This window comes from Triticum aestivum, chromosome 3D, assembly GCF_018294505.1.
Source record: "Triticum aestivum cultivar Chinese Spring chromosome 3D, IWGSC CS RefSeq v2.1, whole genome shotgun sequence".
NCBI classification, from domain to species: domain Eukaryota; kingdom Viridiplantae; phylum Streptophyta; class Magnoliopsida; order Poales; family Poaceae; genus Triticum; species Triticum aestivum.
The window spans coordinates 400,519,184-400,543,027 of NC_057802.1; the positions used below are offsets into that span (position 1 = coordinate 400,519,184).

General features: G+C 46.1%; 1 protein-coding gene across 1 annotated transcript; it reads left to right on the plus strand.

Annotated features, from left to right (window-relative positions):
• Positions 1-3,433: 3,433 nt before the first annotated feature.
• Positions 3,434-8,875, plus strand: LOC123079169 (probable sugar phosphate/phosphate translocator At1g06470). Its single transcript, XM_044501858.1, has 12 exons — positions 3,434-4,078; positions 4,187-4,359; positions 5,010-5,095; positions 5,184-5,233; positions 6,114-6,181; positions 6,416-6,516; positions 6,678-6,690; positions 7,010-7,194; positions 7,519-7,605; positions 7,696-7,790; positions 8,196-8,333; positions 8,411-8,875. The coding sequence occupies exons 1-11, from the start codon at positions 3,666-3,668 to the stop codon at positions 8,317-8,319; spliced, it is 1,395 nt and encodes a 464-aa protein (XP_044357793.1). The 5' UTR covers positions 3,434-3,665; the 3' UTR covers positions 8,320-8,333; positions 8,411-8,875.
• The last annotated feature ends 14,969 nt before the right edge of the window (positions 8,876-23,844 follow it).

Below are 23,844 nucleotides of genomic sequence, written 5' to 3' on the forward strand. Positions count from 1 at the left end.
GAGTCGGGGGCGTCGTGGCAGCCGGCGAGGATGCAACCGGGCCGGCGGGAGAGCCTGGGGCGGCGGGTGACGGGGCCGGGTCCGACGCCACGGACCCAGACCGGGGCCCAGGCACTGCGGGAGCACCGAAGCCAGGGGAGGCCCACGCGCTGCAGGAGGCCCGAAGCCAGGAGGGGGCCCGAGCGCAAGTGAGCGGCCTCCTCGAGGGGCGCCAAGAGGCACGGGTGACGATGGCGAGTCGACCGGCGGCGGTACCTGGTGAAAGGGAAAAGACCTCTCGTCAAAGTAAACGTGCCGTGAAGTGAAAACTCGGTGGGAAACCAGATCATAGCAACGATAACCTTTGGTGTTTGGTGGGTATCCGAGAAAGATGCATGCCACGGAGTGAGGTGCGAGTTTATGAGGAGTAGTGGAGGTGATGCTAGGATAATAGAGACACCCAAAAACACGAAGGTCGTCATAGGAGGGAGGGGTACCGAAGAGGAGATGATGTGGTGCAAAGTTCCCACGAGCACGACTCGGACGAATGTTGATGAGGAGAGAGGCGGTGGAGAGGGCGTCCGGTCAAAACCGGGGCGGGACATTAGCGTGGAAGAGAAGAGTGCGCACACAATCATTGAGGATGCGAAGGATCCGTTCGGCGCGACCATTTTGTTGCAAGGTATACGGGCAAGTGAGACAAAGAATCGTGCCATGTGTGGCAAGGAGGGTGCGAACCCCGACGTTGTCGAACTCCTTCCCGTTGTCAGTCTGCAAGGCATGAATGGGACACCCAAACTGCGTAGCGACATAGGAGTAAAAGGTAGTGAGAACGGAGAGTGCATCGGATTTTCTCCGCAACAGGAAGGTCCACACATAGTGCGAAAAATCATCAAGTATGACAAGACAGTATAAAAAACCCGTATTACTGGCAACAAGAGATGTCCATAAGTCACTATGAATCAACTCAAATGGATATGACGCCACCGATGAGGACGCACTAAACGGAAGACGGGCGTGCTTGCCGAGACGACAAGCATGACAAGTATGATCATCGGTTTTATTACACGTGAATGAAAAAGTCCTACGAATATGACGAAGGGTGGCCGGATTCGGATGTCCCAGCCGAGCATGCCAAAGGTCCACCGTGGCGGAGAGAGCGACTGGAGCAGATGTGGAGGTGTTGGTGGAGTGCACCGGGTAGAGACCGTCCGGGCTGCCACATCGGTGGATTACCATCCTGGTAAGGGCGTCCTTGACAGAAAAACCCACTTCGTCAAATTCAACAGTTATAGGATTTTCACGTGTAAGTTAACGAACGGAAACAAGATTGGTGACTAGCTCAGGTGAAACTAAGACATTAGACATATGTATAGGCATGGAGTTAGACGGAAAAGAACCATGACCGACATGAGTAATGGGAAGGGATGAACCGTCCCCAACAGTGATACGACATGTGATAGAAACTGGATATGCGGAGTTGAGGTTACCAGGGTTGGAAGTCATGTTGGCGGTAGCCCCGGTGTCCATATACCAGTCGCCGCCTCCAGTGTATGTGTTGGGTGTAGGAGCGGAGTGAAGCGCCGCGAGAAGGGCCGGATCCCAGGGTGCCGGCGGGAGTGCGGCGGCCGCGGCAGGGGTAGGCGGGCAGGGCCGCGGGGTAGCTGCCTGGGGCAGCGTACACAGGCGCGGCGGCGGGGTAGCCGCCTGGGGCGGGGAACATCGCCTGATGGGCGCCAGGGCGGGGGGCCGAGGATCCCGGCCGGGACGGGGGCCCGCGGCACTGGCATGGTGTACGCGTGGACCACCCCTGTCCAAGGGTTGGTCACGGCAGCCCAGGCGGCCGGGGGCAACGCCTGCTGCTGTGGCTGGTGGGGCGCCACCCCCCCCCCGCGCGCGCCGTGTTGCTGCTGCTGCTTCTTGCCGCGACGCCCCCCGCGGCGACGATCGGGGGCAGGGGGCGGAGGCGCCTGGAAGTAGGCCGCCGGTGGGGGCGGAGGCCGCGGCGGCTGCGTAGCCGTGGGAGGAGCGGCGCGGGAGGTGCCCGCGGCAAGCGCCGTGTGCGTGGCCCAGGACTTCACCATCTTCATCCCCCTCTCCTCCAACCGAAGATAGGCCACAACCCGAGGAAAGGTCGGGTCCGGAAGGAACGTGAGGTTGGAGGCCGCGTTGCTGAACTCTTCGTTCAGGCCAGCGGTGAGCGTGCTAAGGAGAAGCTCGCCGGAGACCCGCTCCCCGAGGTCGCGAAGCTCGTCAGCAAGTTTCTTAAGGCGCATACAATAATCGTCGATAGACGAGTCAAGTTGATGGCAGCCAAAAAATTCTTGCTGAAGAAACACGCGGCGCTGGAGGGCGTTGTCGAGGAAGAGCCCGTTCAGCTTCGCCCACACCGTCCACGCGTCATCAGTGTCGCAAACGATGGTGTGGAAGATGTCCTTGGAGATGGTTTGGTACAGCCAGCGGGTGATGGTGGCATCGATGGTCAGCCAGTCGTCGTCTGCGAACATGAGGTCGGAGTCAACGGAGCCATCAACGTGATCGATGAGGTGGTACTCGCGGAAGACGAGGGAGAAGTAAGTCCTCCAGGCGTAGTAGGTGGAGGTGGCGTAGTCGAGGATGACGGGCACGCGGGCGAAGATGTCAAGATCGCGAACGACTTCCACGGGGGGAGGAGCCGGACCTTCGAAGGGGTTGGAGGGGACGGACGCGGCGGCGTGGGGAGAGGCCATCGGTGGGGTGGCGTGGCGGCCGAAGGGGGGCGGCGGCGCGGGTGGGTTGGGAAGGTGGTGGCTCGGGTGGATGGGGCGGCGCGGCGTCCGAAGGGCGGCGGTGTGGTGGAAGGCGATCGAGAGGGAGGGGAAGGAAGCGAGTGGCGATCGGGAAGGATGGGAGGGAAGGGAGGCGCGCGCGGCGGCGAGGTGCGGCGGCGGCGTGGAGAGGTGGCGGCGGCGGCAGCGGGGGGCTGTGGCGGCAGCGGCTAGGGTAGGGTAGGAGCGGAAGCTAGGTTAGAATCGGAAAGGAAACTGATACCATGGTGAAGGCAATGCAACTCTCTATGTATTGATCGGGTACACGGTGCACATATATAAGTAAAGGGCAGCCCTCAGCTTCATCTATATACGAAAATTAGAGGCGGGGCCGGTAGGAGATTATCCTAACAGATACATGCACATAATATGTTCAACAATTTAGTATATTGTATATTTCTAAGTTTGGGTGGGTGGCATACCATCAATCGAAGAAAAGAGTAGTACGGTTTTTGACTGTTTTTTATTTTTCTAGTCATTCTATATGTTGATGTTTTTGTTTTGTATTGTGTACTATTTTCTTTGATAATTATCACATATAAAATGCTATTTGGGGGCATTTTTTCTCTCTAAAAAACAGAAGAATGGTGAGTACGTTTTGTGATTTCTGCATTTTCATGGGAGGCGAAAAGGAGGAGAGAGAAAAAACATCGTCCTCCTCTGGCGCAAGCAAAGCTACCGGTACCAGCCGACGGAGGAAGCTGCAAGCATAACCCCCGCGCAGGAAGTCGTCGTCACGAGGTGCTGGATTTTGACCTGCTACCGAAATCCCGCAGGCTAGCTGCAAACCCCCCTTCGCCGCCGCCGCCGCCGCCGATGAGATCCGCCCCGCCCAGATCCAAGCCTTTCTAGAGCCTTACGCCACCTGCAGCAGCGTCCATGGGGGACTGCGCCGTGGAGAACGGCCACGCCCACCCGAAGGAAGAGGACGCGCCGGAAGTGCCCGTCGAGCCCGCGGAGGGCGCCGCGGAGCCGCAGGTGGTGGCTGGCGGGCAGAGGAAGCAGAGAGGGATACGCAGGGAGCCGTCGTTCTCGCGGTGGTGCAAGGACCCCTCCGCGGCGCCCAATGCCCCCGCCGGCGCCGCTTCGCCGGCCTCTGCACCGAGCGACGATGATTCGGAGGAGTTCGAGCTGCCGCTTCTGCCGCCCGCCGCCGCCGCCCATCGCTCGCCGATGGATATCGAGGCAGGAGCGGCGGCGGGATCTGACAGCGTCCCGGTCTCGCCGTGGCTGATCGCCAAGATTATATTTCTGATAGCGAGTTGGTACACGCTGAGCACCTGCTTGACGCTGTGAGTAACGCGTTTTTCTCGTTATTTGCGCGCGGATGCTCAGAGGAGCTGTTGCCGGGCACGCGTTTGATGCTGGTGTTCTCTGCGTGCTCTTGTGCCTGTGGCCAGGTATAACAAGGAGATGCTCGGGAAGCGCATGTGGAAGTTCCCTGCCCCGTTCCTGATGAACACGGTGCATTTCACAATGCAGGCTGTTGCGTCGAGGGTGATCGTGTGGTTCCAGCAACGGGGCATGGAGGCAGAGCGTAATCCAATGTCATGGAAAGATTACTTTCTGCGAGGTAGCTACTGTGTTGTTTCAAACTTATGTTGCCCGATGCTTACACGAGTAGTTTGTTCCTTACATTCTGTCACAACAAGTGCCCTGGAAATTTCATGGTATGGTGCCTATAATTTGCAATAGCAACTTTGTGCAGAATGCACTTCTGTGGGATATACATATAGAGTACTAGTGTTAAAAGAAGGGTATGTCTCAGTTCGAGCTCAGGTGTAAAGCACTGAACATGGATGCTGTTCGGTTATTTTCATGGGCGGGGGCAGAAACCACCATTGTCCAATTAACAGAACATGACTCACTAAATTAGATTATCATAAGTTATCAAGTTATGGTTAAAGATAGAAGTAAAATTTAACTGTTGTGTTGCATGTGAATCCAAGCTGCTATAGAGCCACATGGGCTCAAAATAGAGTTTAGCCTTACACCTCTCGCTGGATGAATCGCCGTACTTTATTAACTTGCAATTAAGTTGGGCCATGGCCTACTGGATATTATTGTTTCATTTGATGAATCTATTTAATCAACGAAGGCTAGGACTTAGCATGGACTTATATATTTTTATTCTACTTCAAAATATGTAGAGTTTTTTTTCCGTTCTTATTGTGTTTTATCATCTTTAAAGATATAGTGACAATTTGAATATTTCTTCTGCAGTTGTTCCAACAGCTTTGGCTACTGCTCTTGATATAAATTTGACCAACATTTCGTTTGTTTTCATTACTGTGACATTCGCTACAATGGTACATTTCATTCCATGTGAGTTGTTATTTCCTGCTCTTCTCACTTAATATTTGGACTTCTAATTTATGTCTTTCAATTATTGTGCAGTGTAAATCTGGGGCTCCAATTTTCATTCTTCTCTTTGCTTTTCTATTCAGGTAAGCTCAGTTGCTGATTCGTTTTCAGCAGTGCATGCCCTTTTTGTCTTCTAGTTTAGCAACTTGTTGTGTTCATTGGTATGGAATATCAGTTAGAGAACCTTGTCCTGAAAAAGTTGAGCTTCATTCTGCTGTTCTCTAATGGTTTTCATCTCCTATGGGTGGGTGGGGGTGGGGTGAAGAGGGTTAAACTGCACTATTAGGTTATGTGAAACATTTGTCCTAGGCCAACTGAATACTTTTGAACTAGCTTGCAGACTTTACAAAGTTGGTTCCATATACACATCATTTTGAGAAATGGGATGCAAATGTTAGAACTTCAAGAACTAAATTAAGCAGTATCTCCGACAAAAAAAAAACATTGAGCAGTGTCTTGCATACCCATCATTTCTTACAGTACTGCTTCTTGACATTCACTTAGCCTTTTCATGTTCCTATGCAAATAATTTTGTGCCCTCTTGTAACTTGTCTTTCTGACAACACTGCACCTATTTCTGTTTAATTATCGGTTTATGGGTTTTTGTTATGCTCCATATCATTCCCGTTTTTCCATACGCCTGCTCATGGCGGTCGGGTTCCACTATTGCTAAAAAATAACAGGGCAGCAGAGTACGGTAGTTCAGATAAAAAGGTAGCCAACAGGACTAGGAGAAGTACGAAAGACGAAGGAAGAAAATTACTGCTCGAAAGACACATAAGCCCCAGCAACAGCAGCAAAACAAAAACTGAGACTACGCTGATGCAAATATATCACAGCTAACTACTCAAACGAAAAGCTCCTAGCACCAGAACCACAAAATGAACGTCAACAACCATTGTATTCTGCATCTCCATATCATTTCCATGTTATTAATCGAAGGTTTCCCTTTATTCCCTGAAGGCTAGAGAAGCCGAGCTTTAACATTCTTGGAATCATGCTGATTGTTTCTGTTGGAGTTCTACTGACAGGTAAAGTCATAAGTGTACATCAACAGCTTATATTAGTTTTTCCAAAGTGATATGCTTCTGTGCTTTCCTGGAGTGAGCTTAGAAAAAGACCTCCTAGCTAGTTTTTTATTTGATTATATTTTTGGCACTGTAATTTGTGGGCTTAATTTTGCATTCTGATTCTATTTTCTTCAATTTCTCTTATGTGGATTCATCATCTTAACTGTGGACTGTGGTAATAATGTTCTCTTGCAGTTGCTAAAGAGACACAATTTAATCTTTGGGGATTTATATTTATTATGCTTGCTGCTGTCATGTCTGGTTTCCGCTGGTGCATGACACAGATTCTCCTCCAGGTTTGTCAGTGTAATGTAGTACTTCCATATTTTTTGTTCTGAACATTGGTGATTGGACATGGTAATATGCCTTATTAATCCTATGTTCTACTTCCCTTTCATTCCTGTCCTGACTGAACTTTTCTTTTCCCCTTCTTATGCGTCCCTTAAATTTGCTGAAGAAAGAGGAATATGGTATGCGTTCTATCTTAGCTTCTTGTCCAGTGAGAGGAAATTATAAATACTGTTCGTTGTCGTCTTAGCATCTCATTCTTGAAAACTGAAAAGCAGCGGGATTAGCTTTATTAATTTCAGGCACATGTATGATTTATGTATTTTCATTGGACACCTGTTTTTGTTTAAATCTGAGTTAGTGCATCGAAGTATGAGCTGTAGAGGTTATGTGCATTGTCTTCTCTTAAAAAAATATCAAAATGATAATATCGAACGTGATTTGTTCAGTAAATATGTAATGTAACATCCTTTACAGCATCATTTTTATTGTGTTATGCAGGATTAAAGAACCCCTTCACCTTAATGAGTTATGTTACCCCGGTGATGGCAATAACAACTGCGATTATTTCCATTGCCATGGATCCATGGCATGAAGTCAGAGCAAGTCACTTCTTTGATAGTCCAGCTCACATATTAAGAAGCATCTTATTGATGCTTCTAGGTGGTGCTTTGGCATTCTTCATGGTATGGATCAGTACTCCTTCCTGGGAAGTACAGCATTTATGCCAGAGCATTTGACTTACCAATCATTACATTTGTCATGCAAAAAGTCCTTTTCTTTTTCGCTGGAACCAGTCAATACACCGTTGTTTCTTACTATTTCATTTTTTCATGCACCAAGAGTCTGAGAATACTTGTAATAAGCAATAAGTCCTTTTTGCGGTCATCTATTGTTGGTTTGTTGTTAAGACATGCTTGCCAAGTATTCTTGTTGGTATTCGCAAAAAAAAGTATTCTTGTTAGCATTTTTTTTATCTGGTTTATAATCACTTGATTTGTTCTTTGAAGGTTTTGACAGAATATGTTCTGGTTTCTGTTACAAGTGCTGTAACAGTGACCATAGCTGGGATTGTCAAGGAAGCTGTCACAATTTTGGTATTGATTTCCCACTCTATAGATACTTTGAATGAATTTATCTTTGTTCACGCATATAAGTGTGACTTGTGATGACAAACAATCCGACAGGTTGCTGTGCTTTTCTTCAATGATCCATTTACCTGGTTAAAGGGATTTGGACTTGCAACAATTATATTTGGTGTCAGCCTTTTCAATCTGTACAAGTGAGTTGAAATTCATTTTTCCTATGTTCAAATATTTGTTGTTCCAAGCTAACTTATTACCAGTCCGTATTTTATGACTCACAGAATCAACTTAAAATTTCTTACTATGTTGATAAGGTCAGACTTACATGCCAACTTTTTGGGGGAGTAAATTGTTCAAGAGGAGTCAAACTTATTAATTTGCTCACGTCCACAATTATATTTTTTCCTATTTGAAAGTCAATGAACTTGCTATGTCATGCCACCTTATACAGAGAGAAATGCAATAAGACTAACTATAAAAAGAGCCATTAGAAAACACTGATCATAATTTGAATACAAAAGCATAAAGTGGAAATATTAGAGTAGGTTAATTTCTGATGTGTTAGTATGGTTATTCTGACTATTCTCTTGTGATATATGAAGGTATCATAGGTTCAAGAAAGACCGCCACAGCAAACATGTTGACCCAAATTCCCATTCCTCCAATGGTGCCTCAAAATATGTTATCATTGATGATGATATTGAAGATCTGGATGATACAGGCTGATCCAAGTATGAAAGGTGAATAATCGAATAAATAGTTTACATTGTTTGCTATCAGTTTGACATCTGCATTCATTACATTTTCTCCTTTCCAGAGAGCGGACCATTTTATGGGCTGGCGTATTTGGCTCAGGACACTGCTACCGACTTACCATTGCTTGGTTTCAGAGGCAGCAGTGCTTGTGTTCTTCTACGGCTTTGTGGAGTTATGCTGCATATGCATGAGCATGATGATGATCATGCCATAAATCATATCGCTAATTGAGAAGAGGCACACTGATACAAGTAGCAGAAGAAAGATTTTGTTACTCGGAAACAAAATGGTGCAGAAATGGTGCATACCGGAGCTGTGCAGAAATTGTATATCATATATTATAAAAATATAAGAATGTTTTGCGGTCCATTAGAAATACAGCTGCTGTGCTTTTTACTGGCAGTGTGAAGAGCTCAATTTTGGTGCAACTTGTGAGCCCCCACATATATTAGCATTACAAAATATATATTACTTGCTGAGAATTAAAGGAATTAGATTGGTGGTATGTGTTGTATACGATTTTACACCTTTTTAGCTCATTGAGTACATGAGGAAGTGTAAATCTTAGACGCCAAGTTAGAAGATTTCTCTCACAAAATTGAGATCTTGTTCACTCTTAAATCGTTCTTATCGACCTTTATATGTGCCATTACAATTCCTTTTTCAGCATATTAGAGCTTGGCTAATGGGTGATCTTCTGTGGTCTGGATGTTCTCCCCACTGCTATAGCAACTTAGAGGCCAGATCTAAAATCTGCAATCAGCTTTAAATATAGTTTGGTTGCTCGCAGCCCCGTTTAGGCTCTGGGGGTGCAAATTTGGCAGTTTTGGTTAGCTAGGCTGCATTATAAAGTGGTCCGCACAAATCTTAAAACACTCCTCGACCTAGCCAGAGAATAATGCCCGAATTGGTAACACGACGTCTGAGCTCGTACGAGGGAAGGGATGGCGCGAGCTCACGATCGTGGCTGAAAAAACGGCGGGGATAATTTCATCACCTCCCAACGATTGCCTTATTCGTCTTCTTCTCGGAGTTGCTCCCTACCTTGTCCCCACTCTTCCGATGGTTGCAAGTAACATCACACTCTATTTGTTATAGACTAGATCTATGAGTGATGATCAACAAGTATATGGGATCAATTGTAGCCTTTTTGATAAGTAAAAGTGTTGAACCCAACAAGAAGCAGAAGTAAATGACAAATGGTTTTCAGCAAGATAATGTCTGCAAACGCCGAAATTGTAAGTAACAAAGTACTTTGATAGCAAGATAATTTGTAACAAGCAAGTAACGGTAATAGTAACAAAAATGCAGCAAGTTAGCTCAATCCTTTTGGCAAATGACAGGCCAAAACAGTCTCTTATAATAAGCAAAACGTTCTTGAGGGTACACGGAAATTTCATCTAGCCACTTTCATCATGTTTTTTAGGGAAGTCACTTTCATCATGTTGGTTTGATTCGTGTTCGCTACTTTGATAATTTGATATGTGGGTGGACCGGTGCTTAGGTGTTGTTCTTACTTGAACAAACCTCCTACTTATGATTAACCCCCTCGCAAGTATCCGCAACTACGAGAAAAGTATTAAGAATTTGATATTTTTCTTGTGACTGCTTGGAGTCTTTGGAAGGAAAGAAACAACAATTATTTCAGGAGAGTGCAGCCCTCAATTCTGGCTTGGAAAACTAGATTTATTTCTGATTTCTCCAACATTAGCTTTAGAGTGCCCCCTCATAAGAGGGAGATCATCACTAAGATCAGTTATGTAAATTCTCATAGACCTCTGTAGCCCTCTCCCTTTTGTACAACTATAACATTTTGGGAGCATATTAATACAAAAATAGTAGGAATCTTTCCTACTGTCTCAACTTTCAAAAAAAAGTATTAAAAATAAATTCTAACCATAGCATTACACTTTTTGATCTAATCGGTCCCTTACGGAATAGCGCATAAACTAGGGTTTAAGCTTCTGTCAGTCTCGCAACCCATATCTAATTACTACTCCATAATGCATTCCCATAGGCCCAAATATGGTGAAGTGTCATGTAGTCGACGTTCACATGACACCACTAAGGGAATCACAACATACATACTATCAAAATATCAAACACATATCAAGTTCACATGATTACTTGCAACAAGATTTCTCCCGTGACCTCAAGAACAAAAATAACTACTCACAAATGATAATCATGCTCAAGATTAGAGGGGTATTAAACAACATATTGGATCTGAACATATAATCTTCCACCAAATAAATCATATAGTAATCAACTACAAGATGTAATCAACACTACTAGTCACCCACAAGTACCAATCTGAGGTTCCGATACAAAGATTGAACACAAGAGATGAACTAGGGTTTGGGAGGAGATGGTGTTGTTGAAGATGTTGATGGAGATTGCCCTCCCTAAGATGGGAGAGTTGTTGGTGATGATGATGACGACGATTTCCCCCTCCGGGAGGGAAGTTCCCCCGGCGGAATCGCTTAGCCGGAGGGCAAAAGTGCTCCTGCCCAAGTTTCGCCTCGAGACGGCGGCACTCCGTCCCGAAAGTCCTCTCCTTATTTTTTTTCTAGGTCAAAATGACTTATATACCAGAAGATGGGCACCGGAGGTGGGCTAGGCTGAGCACAACCCACCAGGGCGCGCCTGGGGGCCCAGGCGCGCCCTGGTGTCTTGTGCTCACCAGGTGGCCCCCCTCCGATAGTTATTTGCTCCAGTATTTCTTATTTATTCCATAAAAAATCCTTGTGAAGTTTCAGCTCATTTGGAATTGTGCAGAATAGGTAGCCTGACGTAGCTTTTCCAGGTCCAGATTTCCAGCTGCCGGAATTCTCCTTCTTTGTGTGTACCTTGCATATTATGAGAGAAAAGGCATTAGACTTACTCCAAAAAGCATTATTATGCATAAAAAATATAAATAACAGTAGGTAAACATGATGCAAAATGGACGTATCAATGAGCATGTGGTAGATTAGAATAGATCTACAGCTAGTATGGTAGGTTATGCAAGTATTGCTTCATGGTGTTACGGGAGGATGTGGTAGATCATATGTTAGTGGTGCCATTTTTGTAGTATGGTAGTTTTTGTTTGTTGGCGGCGATGATGTCCATGGTGTTTGTGGTAGATGTGGCAATGTGTTGAGCTTCATGATCACTCCATGCTAGTATCGTAGATGTGGTAGTGCTTCATGATCACTCCATGCTAGTATCGTAGATGTGGTAGTGTCTTCAGCTTCATGACCAGTCCGTGTGGAATATGCTAGATGCATTGTTCTTGTTCAGTTAGTCCCGATGCTAACCATTGTAGACAATGACCGGTGAAGACTTTAGTTAGGCCCTTGTTTTGTTGGACACCCAAATATTTACCTCCTATGTTGAGGACTCCTAGCCGTCGTTGACTCCGCATGCACATGGTCCTCTTGTGTTTTCTTTAGTTGTGGCGATGCCTGCGGTAGCTACTAAGGCAGGCATTGAGGATGACAATGCACATATGAGGGGGTCAATGAAGGATGATACAATGAAATGCGTTTATTTTATGTCCCTTCGTCCTTGACAAGATGTGCGATATGATCACCAACATGGTGAGGACTGGCATGTTGGGGAACATAGTAATTCAAAAAAATCCTACGATCACGCAAGATCTATCTAGGAGATGCATAGCAACGAGACGGGAGAGTGTGTCTACGTACCCTCGTAGACCGAAAGCGGAAGCGTTTAGTAACGCGGTTGATGTAGTCAAACGTCTTCACGATCCAACCGATCCAAGTATCGAACGTACGACACCTCCGTGTTCAGCACACGTTCAGCACGATGACGTCCCTCAAGCTCTTGATCCAGTAGAGGGTCAATGGAGAGTTCTGTCAGCACGACGGCGTGGCGACGGTGTTGGTGACGTGATCCACGCAGGGCTTTGCCTAAGCACTACGACAATATGACCGAGGTGGTAAACTGTGGAGGGGGGCACCGCACACGGCTAAGAAACAACTGTTGTGCGTTCGGGGTGCCCCCTGGCCACGTATATAAAGGTGGGGGGAGGAGGAGGCCGGCCCAAGGGGGGCACGCCATGGGGGGAGTCCTACTAGGACTCCGTTCCTAGTAGGATTCGGCCCCCCTTTCCTTCCAACGGAGAGGGGGAAAGGGGAAGGGAGAGAGAGGGAGAAGGAAAGAGGGGGGTCGCGCCCCCTCACCTTGTCCAATTCGGATTGGGTCAAGGGGGGCACGCACCTCCTCCCGTGGCCTGCCTCCTCTCCTCCACTAAGGCCCAATAGGCCCATTAACTTCCCCGGGGGGTTCCGACAGCCTCCCGGTACTCCAAAAAAATCTCCGAACCTTATCGGAACCATTCCGGTGTCTGTATATAACCTTCCAATATATCAATCTTTACCTCTCAACCATTTCGAGACTCCTCATCATGTCTGTGATCTCATCCGGGACTCCGAAAAAACTTCGGTCACCAAAGCACATAACTCATATACAAATCGTCATCGAACGTTAAGCGTGCGGACCCTACGAGTTCGAGAACTATGTAGAGATGACCGAGACACATCTCCGGTCAATAACCAATAGCGGAACCTGGATGCTCATATTGGCTCCTACATATTCTACGAAGATCTTTATCGGTCAAACTGCATAACAACATACGTTATTCCCTTTGTCATCGGTATGTTACTTGCCCGAGATTTGATCGTCGGTATCCTCATACCTAGTTCAATCTCGTTACCGGCAAGTCTCTTTACTCGTTCCGTAATGCATCATCCCACAACTAACTCATTAGTCACATTGCTTGCAAGGCTTATAGTGATGTGCATTACTGAGAGGGCCCAGAGATACCTCTTCGATACACGGAGTGACAAATCCTAATCTTGATCTATGCCAAATCAACAAACACCTTCGGAGACACCTGTAGAGCATCTTTATGATCACCCAGTTACGTTGTGACGTTTGATAGCACACAAAGTGTTCCTCCGGTATTCGGGAGTTGCATAATCTCATAGTCAGAGGAATATGTATAAGTCATGAAGAAAGCAATAGCAATAAAACTAAACAATCATTATGCTAAGCTAACGGATGGGTCTTGTCCATCACATCATTCTCTAATGATGTGATGCCGTTCATCAAATGACAACACATGTCTATGGTTAGGAAACTTAACCATATTTGATTAACGAGCTAGTCAAGTAGAGGCATACTAGGGACATTCTGTTTGTCTATGTATTCACACATGTACTTAGTTTTCGGTTAATACAATTCTAGCATGAATAATAAACATTTATCATTATATAAGGAAATACAAATAACAACTTTATTATTGCCTCTAGGGCATATTTCCTTTAGTCTCCCACTTGCACTAGAGTCAATAATCTAGATTACATAGTAATGATTCTAACACCCATGGAGCCTTGGTGCTGATCATGTTTTGCTCGTGGAAGAGGCTTAGTCCACGGGTCTGCAACATTCAAATCCGTATGTATTTTTCAAATCTCTATGTCTCCCTCCTTGACTTGATCGCGGATGGAATTGAAGCGTCTCTTGATGTGTTTGGCTCTCTTGTGAAATCTGGATTCCTTCGCCAAGGCTATTGCTCTAGATTGTCACAAAAGATTTTCATTGGACCCGCCTAGATCGGATATGAACTCCTTCATCCAGACTCCTTCATTTGCTGATTCTGAAGCAACTATGTACTCCGCTTCACACGTGGATCCCGCCACGACGCTCTATTTGGAACTGCACCAACTGACAGCTCCACCATTCAATATAAATATGTATCCGGTTTGTGACTTAGAGTCATCCAGATCAGTGTCAAAGCTTGCATCGACGTAACCATTTACGACGAGCTCTTTGTCACCTCCATAAACGAGAAACATATCCTTAGTCCTTTTCAGGTATTTCAGGATGTTCTTGACCGCTGTCCAGTGATCCACTCCTGGATTACTTTGGTACCTCCCTGCTAAACTTATAGCAAGGCACACATCAGGTCTGGTACACAGCATTGCATACATGATAGAACCTATGGCTGAGGCATAGGGAATGACTTTCATTTTCTCTCTATCTTCTGTAGTGGTCGGGCATTGAGTCTGACTCAACTTCACACCTTGTAACACAGGCAAGAACCCTTTCTTTGACTGATCCATTTTGAACTTCTTCAAAACTTTATCAAGGTATGTGCTTTGTGAAAGTCCAATTAAGCGTCTTGATCTATCTCTATAGATCTTGATGCCCAATATATAAGCAGCTTCACCGAGGTCTTTCATTGAAAAATTCTTATTCAAGTATCCTTTTATGCTATCCAGAAATTCTGTATTATTTCCAATCAACAATATGTCATCCACATATAATATTAGAAATGCTACAGAGCTCCCACTCACTTTCTTGTAAATACAGGCTTCTCCAAAAGTCTGTATAAAACCATATGCTTTGATCACACTATCAAAGCATATATTCCAACTCCGAGAGGCTTGCACCAGTCCATAAATGGATCGCTGGAGCTTGAACACTTTGTTAGCACCTTTAGGATCGACAAAACCTTCTGGTTGCATCATATACAACTCTTCTTTAAGATATCCATTAAGGAATGCAGTTTTGACATCCATTTGCCAAATTTCATAATCATAAAATGCGGCAATTGCTAACATGATTCGGACAGACTTAAGCATCGCTACGGGTGAGAAGGTCTCATTGTAGTCAACTCCTTGAACTTGTCGAAAACCTTTCGCAACAAGTCAAGCTTTGTAGACATTAACATTACCGTCAGCGTCAGTCTTCTTCTTGAAGATCCATTTATTCTCTATGGCTTGCCGATCATCGGGCAAGTCAACCAAAGTCCACACTTTGTTCTCATACATGGATCCCATCTCAGATTTCATGGCCTCAAGCCATTTCGCGGAATCTGGGCTCATCATCGCTTCCTCATAGTTCGTAGGTTCATCATGGTCAAGTAACATGACTCCAGAACAGGATTACCGTACCACTCTGGTGCGGATCGTACTCTGGTTGACCTACGAGGTTCGGTAGTAACTTGATCTGAAGTTTCATGATCATCATCATTAGCTTCCTCACTGATTGGTGTAGGAATCACTGGAACTGATTTCTGTGATGAACTACTTTCCAATTCGGGAGAAGGTACAATTACCTCATCAAGTTCTACTTTCCTCCCACTCACTTCTTTCGAGAGAAACTCCTTCTCTAGAAAGGATCCATTCTTAGCAACGAATATCTTGCCTTCGGATCTGTGATAGAAGGTGTACCCAACAGTCTCCTTTGGGTATCCTATGAAGACACATTTCTCCGATTTGGGTTCGAGCTTATCAGGTTGAAGCTTTTTCACATAAGCATCGCAGCCCCAAACTTTAAGAAACGACAGCTTAGGTTTCTTGCCAAACCACAGTTCATATGGTGTCGTCTCAACGGATTTAGATGGTGCCCTATTTAACGTGAATGCAGCCGTCTCTAAAGCATAACCCCAAAACGATAGCGGTAAATCAGTAAGAGACATCATAGATCGCACCATATCTAATAAAGTACGGTTACGACGTTCGGACACACCATTACGCTGTGGTGTTCCAGGTGGCGTGAGTTGCGAAACTATTCCACATTGTTTCAAATGAAGACCAAACTCATAACTCAAATATTCACCTCCACGATCAGATCGTAGAAACTTTATTTTCTTGTTACGATGATTTTCCACTTCACTCTGAAATTCTTTGAACTTTTCAAATGTTTCAGACTTATGTTTCATTAAGTAGATATACCCATATATGCTCAAATCATCTGTGAAGGTCAGAAAATAACGATACCCGCCGCGAGCCTCAACACTCATTGGACCGCATACATCAGTATGTATTATTTCCAACAAGTCAGTTGCTCGCTCCATTGTTCCGGAGAACGGAGTCTTAGTCATCTTGCCCATGAGGCATGGTTCGCAAGCATCAAGTGATTCATAATCAAGTGATTCCAAAAGCCCATCAGCATGGAGTTTCTTCATGCGCTTTACACCAATATGACCTAAACGGTAGTGCCACAAATAAGTTGCACTATCATTATTAACTTTGCATCTTTTGGCATCAATATTATGAATATGTGTATCACTACAATCGAGATTCAACAAAAATAGACCACTCATCAAGGGTGCATGACCATAAAAGATATTACTCATATAAATAGAACAACCATTATTCTCTGATTTAAATGAATAACCGTCTCGCATCAAACAAGATCCAGATATAATGTTCATGCTCAACGCTGGCACCAAATAACAATTATTTAGGTCTAAAACTAATCCCGACGGTAGATGTAGAGGTAGCGTGCCGACGGCGATCACATCGACTTTGGAACCATTTCCCACGCGCATCGTCACCTCGTCCTTAGCCAATCTTCGTTTAATCCGTAGCCCCTGTTTCGAGTTGCAAATATGAGCAAAAAAACCAGTATCAAATACCCAGGCGCTACTACGAGCATTAGTAAGGTACACATCAATAACATGTATATCAAATATACCTTTCACTCTGCCATCCTTCTTATCCGCCAAATACTTTGGGCAGTTCCGCTTCCAGTGACCAGTCCCTTTGCAGTAGAAGTACTCAGTTTCAGGCTTAGGTCCAGAATTGGGCTTCTTCACTTGAGCAGCAACTTGCTTGCCGTTCTTCTTGAAGTTCCCCTTCTTCCCTTTGCCCTTTTCTTGAAACTAGTGGTCTTGTTAACCATCAAAACTTGATGCTCCTTCTTGATTTCTACCTCCGCAGCCTTTAGCATCGCGAAGAGCTCGGGAATTGTCTTATCCACCCCTTGCATATTATAGTTCATCATGAAGCTTTTGTAGCTTGGTGGCAATGATTGAAGAACTCTGTCAATGACACTATCATCGGGAAGATTAACTCCCAGTTGAGTCAAGTGGTTGTGGTACCCAGACATTCTGAGTATATGTTCACTGACAAAACTATTATCCTCCATTTTGCAGCTATAGAACTTATTGGAGACTTCATATCTATCAATTCAGGCATTTGCTTGAAATATTAACTTCAACTCCTGGAACATATCATATGCTCCATGACGTTCAAAACGTCTTGGAAGTCCCAATTCTAAGCCGTAAAGCATGGCACACCAAACTATCGAGTAATCATCAGCTTTCCTCTGCCAGACGTTCATAATGTCCGGAGTTGCTCCTGCAATGGGTCTTGCACCTAGCGGTGCTTCCAGGACGTAATTCTTCTATGCAGCAATGAGGATAATCCTGAAGTTACGGACCCAGTCCGTGTAGTTGCTACCATCATCTTTCAACTTAGCTTTCTCTAGGAACGCATTAAAATTCAAGGGAACGGTAGCACGGGCCATTGATCTACAACAACATAGACATGCAAAAACTAGCAGGTACTAAGTTCATGATAAATTAAAGTTCAATTAATCATATTACTTAAGAACTCCCACTTAGGTAGACATCCCTCCAGTCATCTAAATGATCACGTGATCCATATCAACTAAACCATGTCCGATCATCACGTGAGATGGAGTAGTTTTCAATGGTGAACATCACTATGTTGATCATATCTACTATATGATTCACGTTCGACCTTTCGTTCTCAGTGTTTCGAGGCCATATCTGCATATGCTAGGCTCGTCAAGTTTAACCTGAGTATTATGCATGTGCAAAACTGGCTTGCACCCGTTGTATGTGAACGTAGAGCTTATCACACCCGATCATCACGTGGTGTCTCGGCACGACGAACTGTAGCAACGGTGCATACTCAGGGAGAACACTTATACCTTGAAATTTAGTGAGGGATCATCTTATAATGCTACCGCCGTACTAAGCAAAATAAGATGCATAAAGATAAACATCACATGCAATCAAAATATGTGACATGATATGGCCATCATCATCTTGTGCCTTTGATCTCCATCTCCAAAGCACCGTCATGATCTCCATCGTCACCGGCTTGACACCTTGATCTCCATCGTAGCATCGTTGTCGTCTCGCCAACTATTGCTTCTACGACTATCGCTACCGCTTAGTGATAAAGTAAAGCAATTACATGGCGATTGCATTTCATACAATAAAGCGAGAACCATAAGGCTCCTGCCAGTTGCCGATAACTTTTACAAAACATGATCATATCATACAACAATTTATATCTCATCACGTCTTGACCATATCACATCACAACATGCCCTCCAAAAACAAGTTAGACGTCCTCTACTTTGTTGTTGCAAGTTTTACGTGGCTGCTACGGGCTTCTAGCAAGAACCGTTGTTACCTATGCATCAAAACCACAATGATTTTTTGTCAAGTGTGCTGTTTTAACCTTCAACAAGGACCGGCCGTAGTCAAACTCGATTCAACTAAAGTTGGAGAAACAGACACCCGCTAGCCACCTGTGTGCGAAGCACGTCGGTAGAACCAGTCTCATGAACGCGGTCATGTAATGTCGGTCTGGGCCGCTTCATCCAACAATACCGCCGAATCAAAGTAAGACATTGGTGGTAAGCAGGATGAGTATTATCGCCCACAACTCTTTGTGTTCTACTCGTGCATATAACATCTACGCATAGACCTGGCTTTGATGCCACTGTTGGGGGACATAGTAATTCAAAAAGTTTCTACGATCACGCAAGATCTATCTAGGAGATGCATAGCAACGAGACGGGAGAGTGTGTCTACGTGCCCTCGTAGACCGAAAGCGGAAGCGTTTAGTAACGCGGTTGATGTAGTCGAACTTCTTCATGATCCAACCAATCCAAGTACCGAACATACGGCACCTCCGTGTTCAGCACACGTTCAGCACGATGACGACCCTCGAGCTCTTGATCCAGTAGAGGGTCGAGGGAGAGTTCCGTCAGCACGACGGCGTGGCGACTGTGTTGGTGATGTGATCCATGCAGGGCTTCGCCTAAGCACTACAACAATATGACCGAGGTGGTAAATTGTGGAGGGGGGCACCGCACATGGCTAAGAAACAATTGTTGTGCGTTTGGGGTGCCCCCTGGCCACGTATATAAAGGAGGGGGGAGGAGGAGGCTAGCCCAAGGGGGCGCACCATGGGGGGAGTCCTACTAGGACTCCTTTCCTAGTAGGATTCGCCCCCCTTTCCTTCAAACAGAGAGGGGGAAAGGGGAAGGGAGAGAGAGGGAGAAGGAAAGAGGGGGGGGGGGGCGCACCCCCTCCCCTTGTCCAATTCGGATTGGGGCAAGGGGGGCGCGCGCCTCCTCTCGTGGCCTGCCTCCTCTCCTCCACTAAGGCCCAATAGGCCCATTAACTTTCCCGGGGGGTTCCGATAGCCTCCTGGTACACAGAAAAATCCTCGAACCTTATCGGAACCATTCTGGTGTCCGTATATAACCTTCCAATATATCAATCTTTACCTCTTGACCATTTCAAGACTCCTCGTCATGTCCGTGATCTCATCCGGGACTCCGAACAAACTTCGGTCACCAAAACACATAACTCATAAAACAAATCGTCATCGAACGTTAAGCGTGCGGACCCTATGGGTACAAGAACTATGTAGACATGACCGAGACACATCTCCGGTCAATAACCAATAGCGAAAACTAGATGCTCATATTGGCTCCTACATATTCTATGAAGATCTTAATCGGTCAAACCGCATAACAACATACGTTATTCCCTTTGTCATGGGTATGTTACTTGCCCGAGATTCGATCGTCGGTATCCTCATACCTAGTTCAATCTCGTTACCGGCAAGTCTCTTTACTCGTTCTGTAATGCATCATCCCGCAACTAACTCATTAGTCACATTGCTTGCAACGCTTATAGTGATGTGCATTACCGAGAGGGCCCAGAGATACCTCTCCGATACACGGAGTGACAAATCCTAATCTTGATCTATGCCAACTCAACAAACACCTTCGGAGACACCTGTAGAGCATCTTTATAATCAACCAGTTACGTTGTGATGTTTGATAGCACACAAAGTGTTCCTCCGGTATTCGGGAGTTGCATAATCTCATAGTGAGAGGAATATGTATAAGTCATGAAGAAACCAATAGCAATAAAACTAAACGATCATTATGCTAAGCTAACGGATGGGTCTTGTCCATCACATCATTCTCTAATGATGTGATCCCGTTCATCAAATGGCAACACATGTCTATGGTTAGGAAACTTAACCATCTTTGATTAACGAGCTAGTCAAGTAGAGGTATACTAGGGACATTTTGTTTGTCTATGTATTCACACGTGTACTTAGTTTTCGGTTAATACAATTCTAGCATGAATAATAAACATTTATCATGATATAAGGAAATATAAATAACAACTTTATTATTGCCTCTAGGGCATATTTCCTTCATGACAAGGACTTCAAGGAGATGCACATGAACGCTGTTGTGGAGACGGTGTTTGAGTTTTGTAGCACGAAGGTGATCTCAACATAGGCGTGCGGCCATCTTAGGAAGTGGAGAGCGAGATGGATCCAAGTGTCAAAGCTTAGAGACCTTAGCGGCGCAGAATGGTATCAGAACACATTGACCATTTTCTTGGAGGCTTACTACTCACGATACAGTCGTTGGATTCCCCGAAGAGGAAGGGTGATGTAGCACAGCAACAGGAAGTTTTTTCCTCGGTTACGAACCAAGGTTTATCAAACCATTAGGAGGCAACACACGAACCATTTTAGCAGCACCTGCACACAAACAAAACAATTGCTTGCTGTCGGTGTCAAAACTGGCGGATCTCGGGTAGGGGTCCCGAACTGTGCGTCTTAGGATCGAAGGTAACAGGAGACAGGGACACGATGTTTACCCAGGTTCGGGCCCTCTTGATGGAGGTAATACCGTACTTCCTGCTTGATTATCTTGGATGAATATGGGGGTTACAAGAGTTGATCTACCTCGAGATCATAATGGCTAAACCCTAGATGTCTAGCATGTATGATTATGATTGCCTCTACGGACTAAACCCTCCGGTTTATATAGACACTGGAGGGACCTAGGGTTATACAGAGTTGGTTTACAGAGAAAGGAATCTTCATATCCGGACGCCAAGCTTGCCTTCCACGCAAAGGGGAGTCCCATCCGAACACGAGGGGAAGTCTTCTGTCTTATATCTTCACGGCCCATTAGTCCAGCCCACATCACATAGCCCGGACGCCCGAGGCCCCCTTAATCCAGGACTCCCTCAGTAGGCCCCGAACCAGGCTTCAATGATGATGTGTTCGGCGAGCAGATTGTCTTCGGCATTGCAAGGCGGGTTCCTTCTCCGAATACTTCAAAGCATCTGTCCCGAAGATTTATACTCGACTTTTCATTTAATGTCACTCCCCTTGGCTTCTGCGCCTCTGTTGCTTCTGCTTCCACGTGTCGAGCGAATACAAAAGGTCAGAGTATTTTTTGCACATAACACCCTGGCCATATAAGAAAGGCATCTATTTAAAGAGATTGGATCTCAGATGCCATTCCACACCAGGCGTAAAATCCTTAGAGCTTGCTAGGAGAAACCATTCAAACATGGCTAGCGCTCCCAATTCTTCCTCCCGCCCCCATGGCTCCGAAAAAGGCGATTGGGGGAGATGTTCAGTATGCCATGACCAGCTGAGTAAGCTTCAAACACAGGGATTCCTTCCCCCGGGGGATCTAGTCCCTGTCCGGGCAGGATTAACCTCTTTTACCGGTGAAGCCCCGGCGGAAAATTTCCCCAATCCAACCAGAGGGGAACGAGTGTGCTTCGTCTCCTTCTTATTAAGAGGTGTCAGGTTTCCAGTCCACCCTTTCCTCCGAGGTCTCCTGGAGTACTACGGCCTCCAACTGCACAATCTCACACCGGCCTCTATCCTGCACATCGCAGGTTTTGTCGCTCTTTGCGAGCTATTCCTGGGCTGCGAGGCCCATTTTGAGTTATGGAGGAAGCTTTTCTGCCTCGTCCCTCGTACCCAAAAGGGATTTGTATTCGAGGTGGGCGGCGCCGAGATATGGCGCATAGCCGGGACCGGATACCTGTCCGGCACACCGAATAAGGCGTCCGAAGAGTGGCCCTCAGAGTGGTTCTATATTGAAGATGTCGCCCTCCCCGACCCAGTCCGAATGGGCCTTCCCGGATTTTCCAGCGCTCCATTGAAGAAACGCCACAGCTGGCGCCCTCGGAGCCTAGAGGAGGAAGATAGCGCGGAAGTCCAACAATTAATGGGCAAGATAAGGACACTCGCCCAGTCCGGATTATCAATAATCAAGGTAATGGCGACTTCCATAGTGCGGGGTGTTCAGCCACTCCAATTCAGAGGGCTCCCTATGTGGCACTATAATGGGGAAGATGACGCCTCACGCTACAGACGAAAAGGTCCGGACACCCCTGCCGCCCTGGCCACAATATTGGCCGATCTGTACAAAGGGGAGAAAGAGGAGTTCACTCGTCTTAAGCGCCGAGAGGGTTTTTCCATGTACAATGCTCCTAACTGGGTGAGTTTTAATCCCACCACCTTACTCAATCCTCTCCCTGAGTTATGTTTGATTGACATTAACCCGTCCATTTTTAATAGGAATGGCGGAAGGTTGTTACGGGGACCCATAGCCCCGCTCCACAGCCGGAGGACCATAACCAGGACCTTGATCCCGGATACGAAGAGGATCCGGACATATTTGTAGAGCTCAAGGAGGGAGTCTTCTACCAGGCGAGCTACGATGGCATAGAAGTGGCCATCATGGCCGATTATCCTGGCCTCCTTCCTGCTTCATATGTAAGTAGTCAGGAGACATCTCCTCCAAAAGAACTTCCTCATTATGCCTCATCGGCCGCACTGTCTCGTGCTCCAAAGGGGAAGCGTTCGGTGCGCCATGCTATACCAGAGGCGTCTCATAAGAGAGCGGCGCCTGCGCCGGGCGGGCCTTCAAAGAGGAAGGCGAATGACAACATGGCCGAGCCTTCATCGAAGAGGTATGACATTAAATATGCCCTCTGGCAGTCACATCGAATTGTGACATTGTCCGCTGTGTTATATCAGGAAGAGTGTTCGCCGGACTATGTCCGGGGATCATGCCAGTCGTGTCTCCACTAATCAGGTTCCAGACCCTGCCTCTAGGGCGAGGGCTGACACGGGAGTGACACCGGATTGTCCTCCTTCAGAGGATTCGGATGATGTATCCGTCACGAACTCTGAAGTAGAGAGCGCCATGAATCATCGGCGCCGGAGAGCCGCTCTTCACGACCCCAGCTTTACTAAAGAGGCATTCAATGCCTTCAGCTCGACTGATGCATACATTTTAGCTTCTCGGGATGGGCTTGCCAGAGCCACTGACCAGCATTTGAAAGATATGTGGGTAAGTACGCATTGTACAGATCTGGTAATCATATACCAGTAGCCCCCGAGACTTGAAGCAGTTGAAACAACTGATTTAAGGATCATTGTGTGATCAGGCACTCACGGAGAAGAACAACATGCTGTCTCTTGAGCTGGAAAAGTGTCGGACCCAACTAGCTGTTGTTACCGCCGAACTGGAGAAATCCAAGGAGGCACCGCCTGGTAATGTTCCCCTCCATCCAGAAAAATATAC

Coding starts and splice junctions, on each gene's coding strand:
- LOC123079169 (XM_044501858.1), top strand. CDS start 3,666: ATGGGGGACTGCGCCGTGGAGAACGGCCACGCCCACCCGAAGGAAGAG. Junction 6,182..6,415: donor TGTTGGAGTTCTACTGACAG/GTAAAGTCATAA, acceptor GTTCTCTTGCAG/TTGCTAAAGAGACACAATTT. Junction 7,606..7,695: donor AGGAAGCTGTCACAATTTTG/GTATTGATTTCC, acceptor ACAATCCGACAG/GTTGCTGTGCTTTTCTTCAA.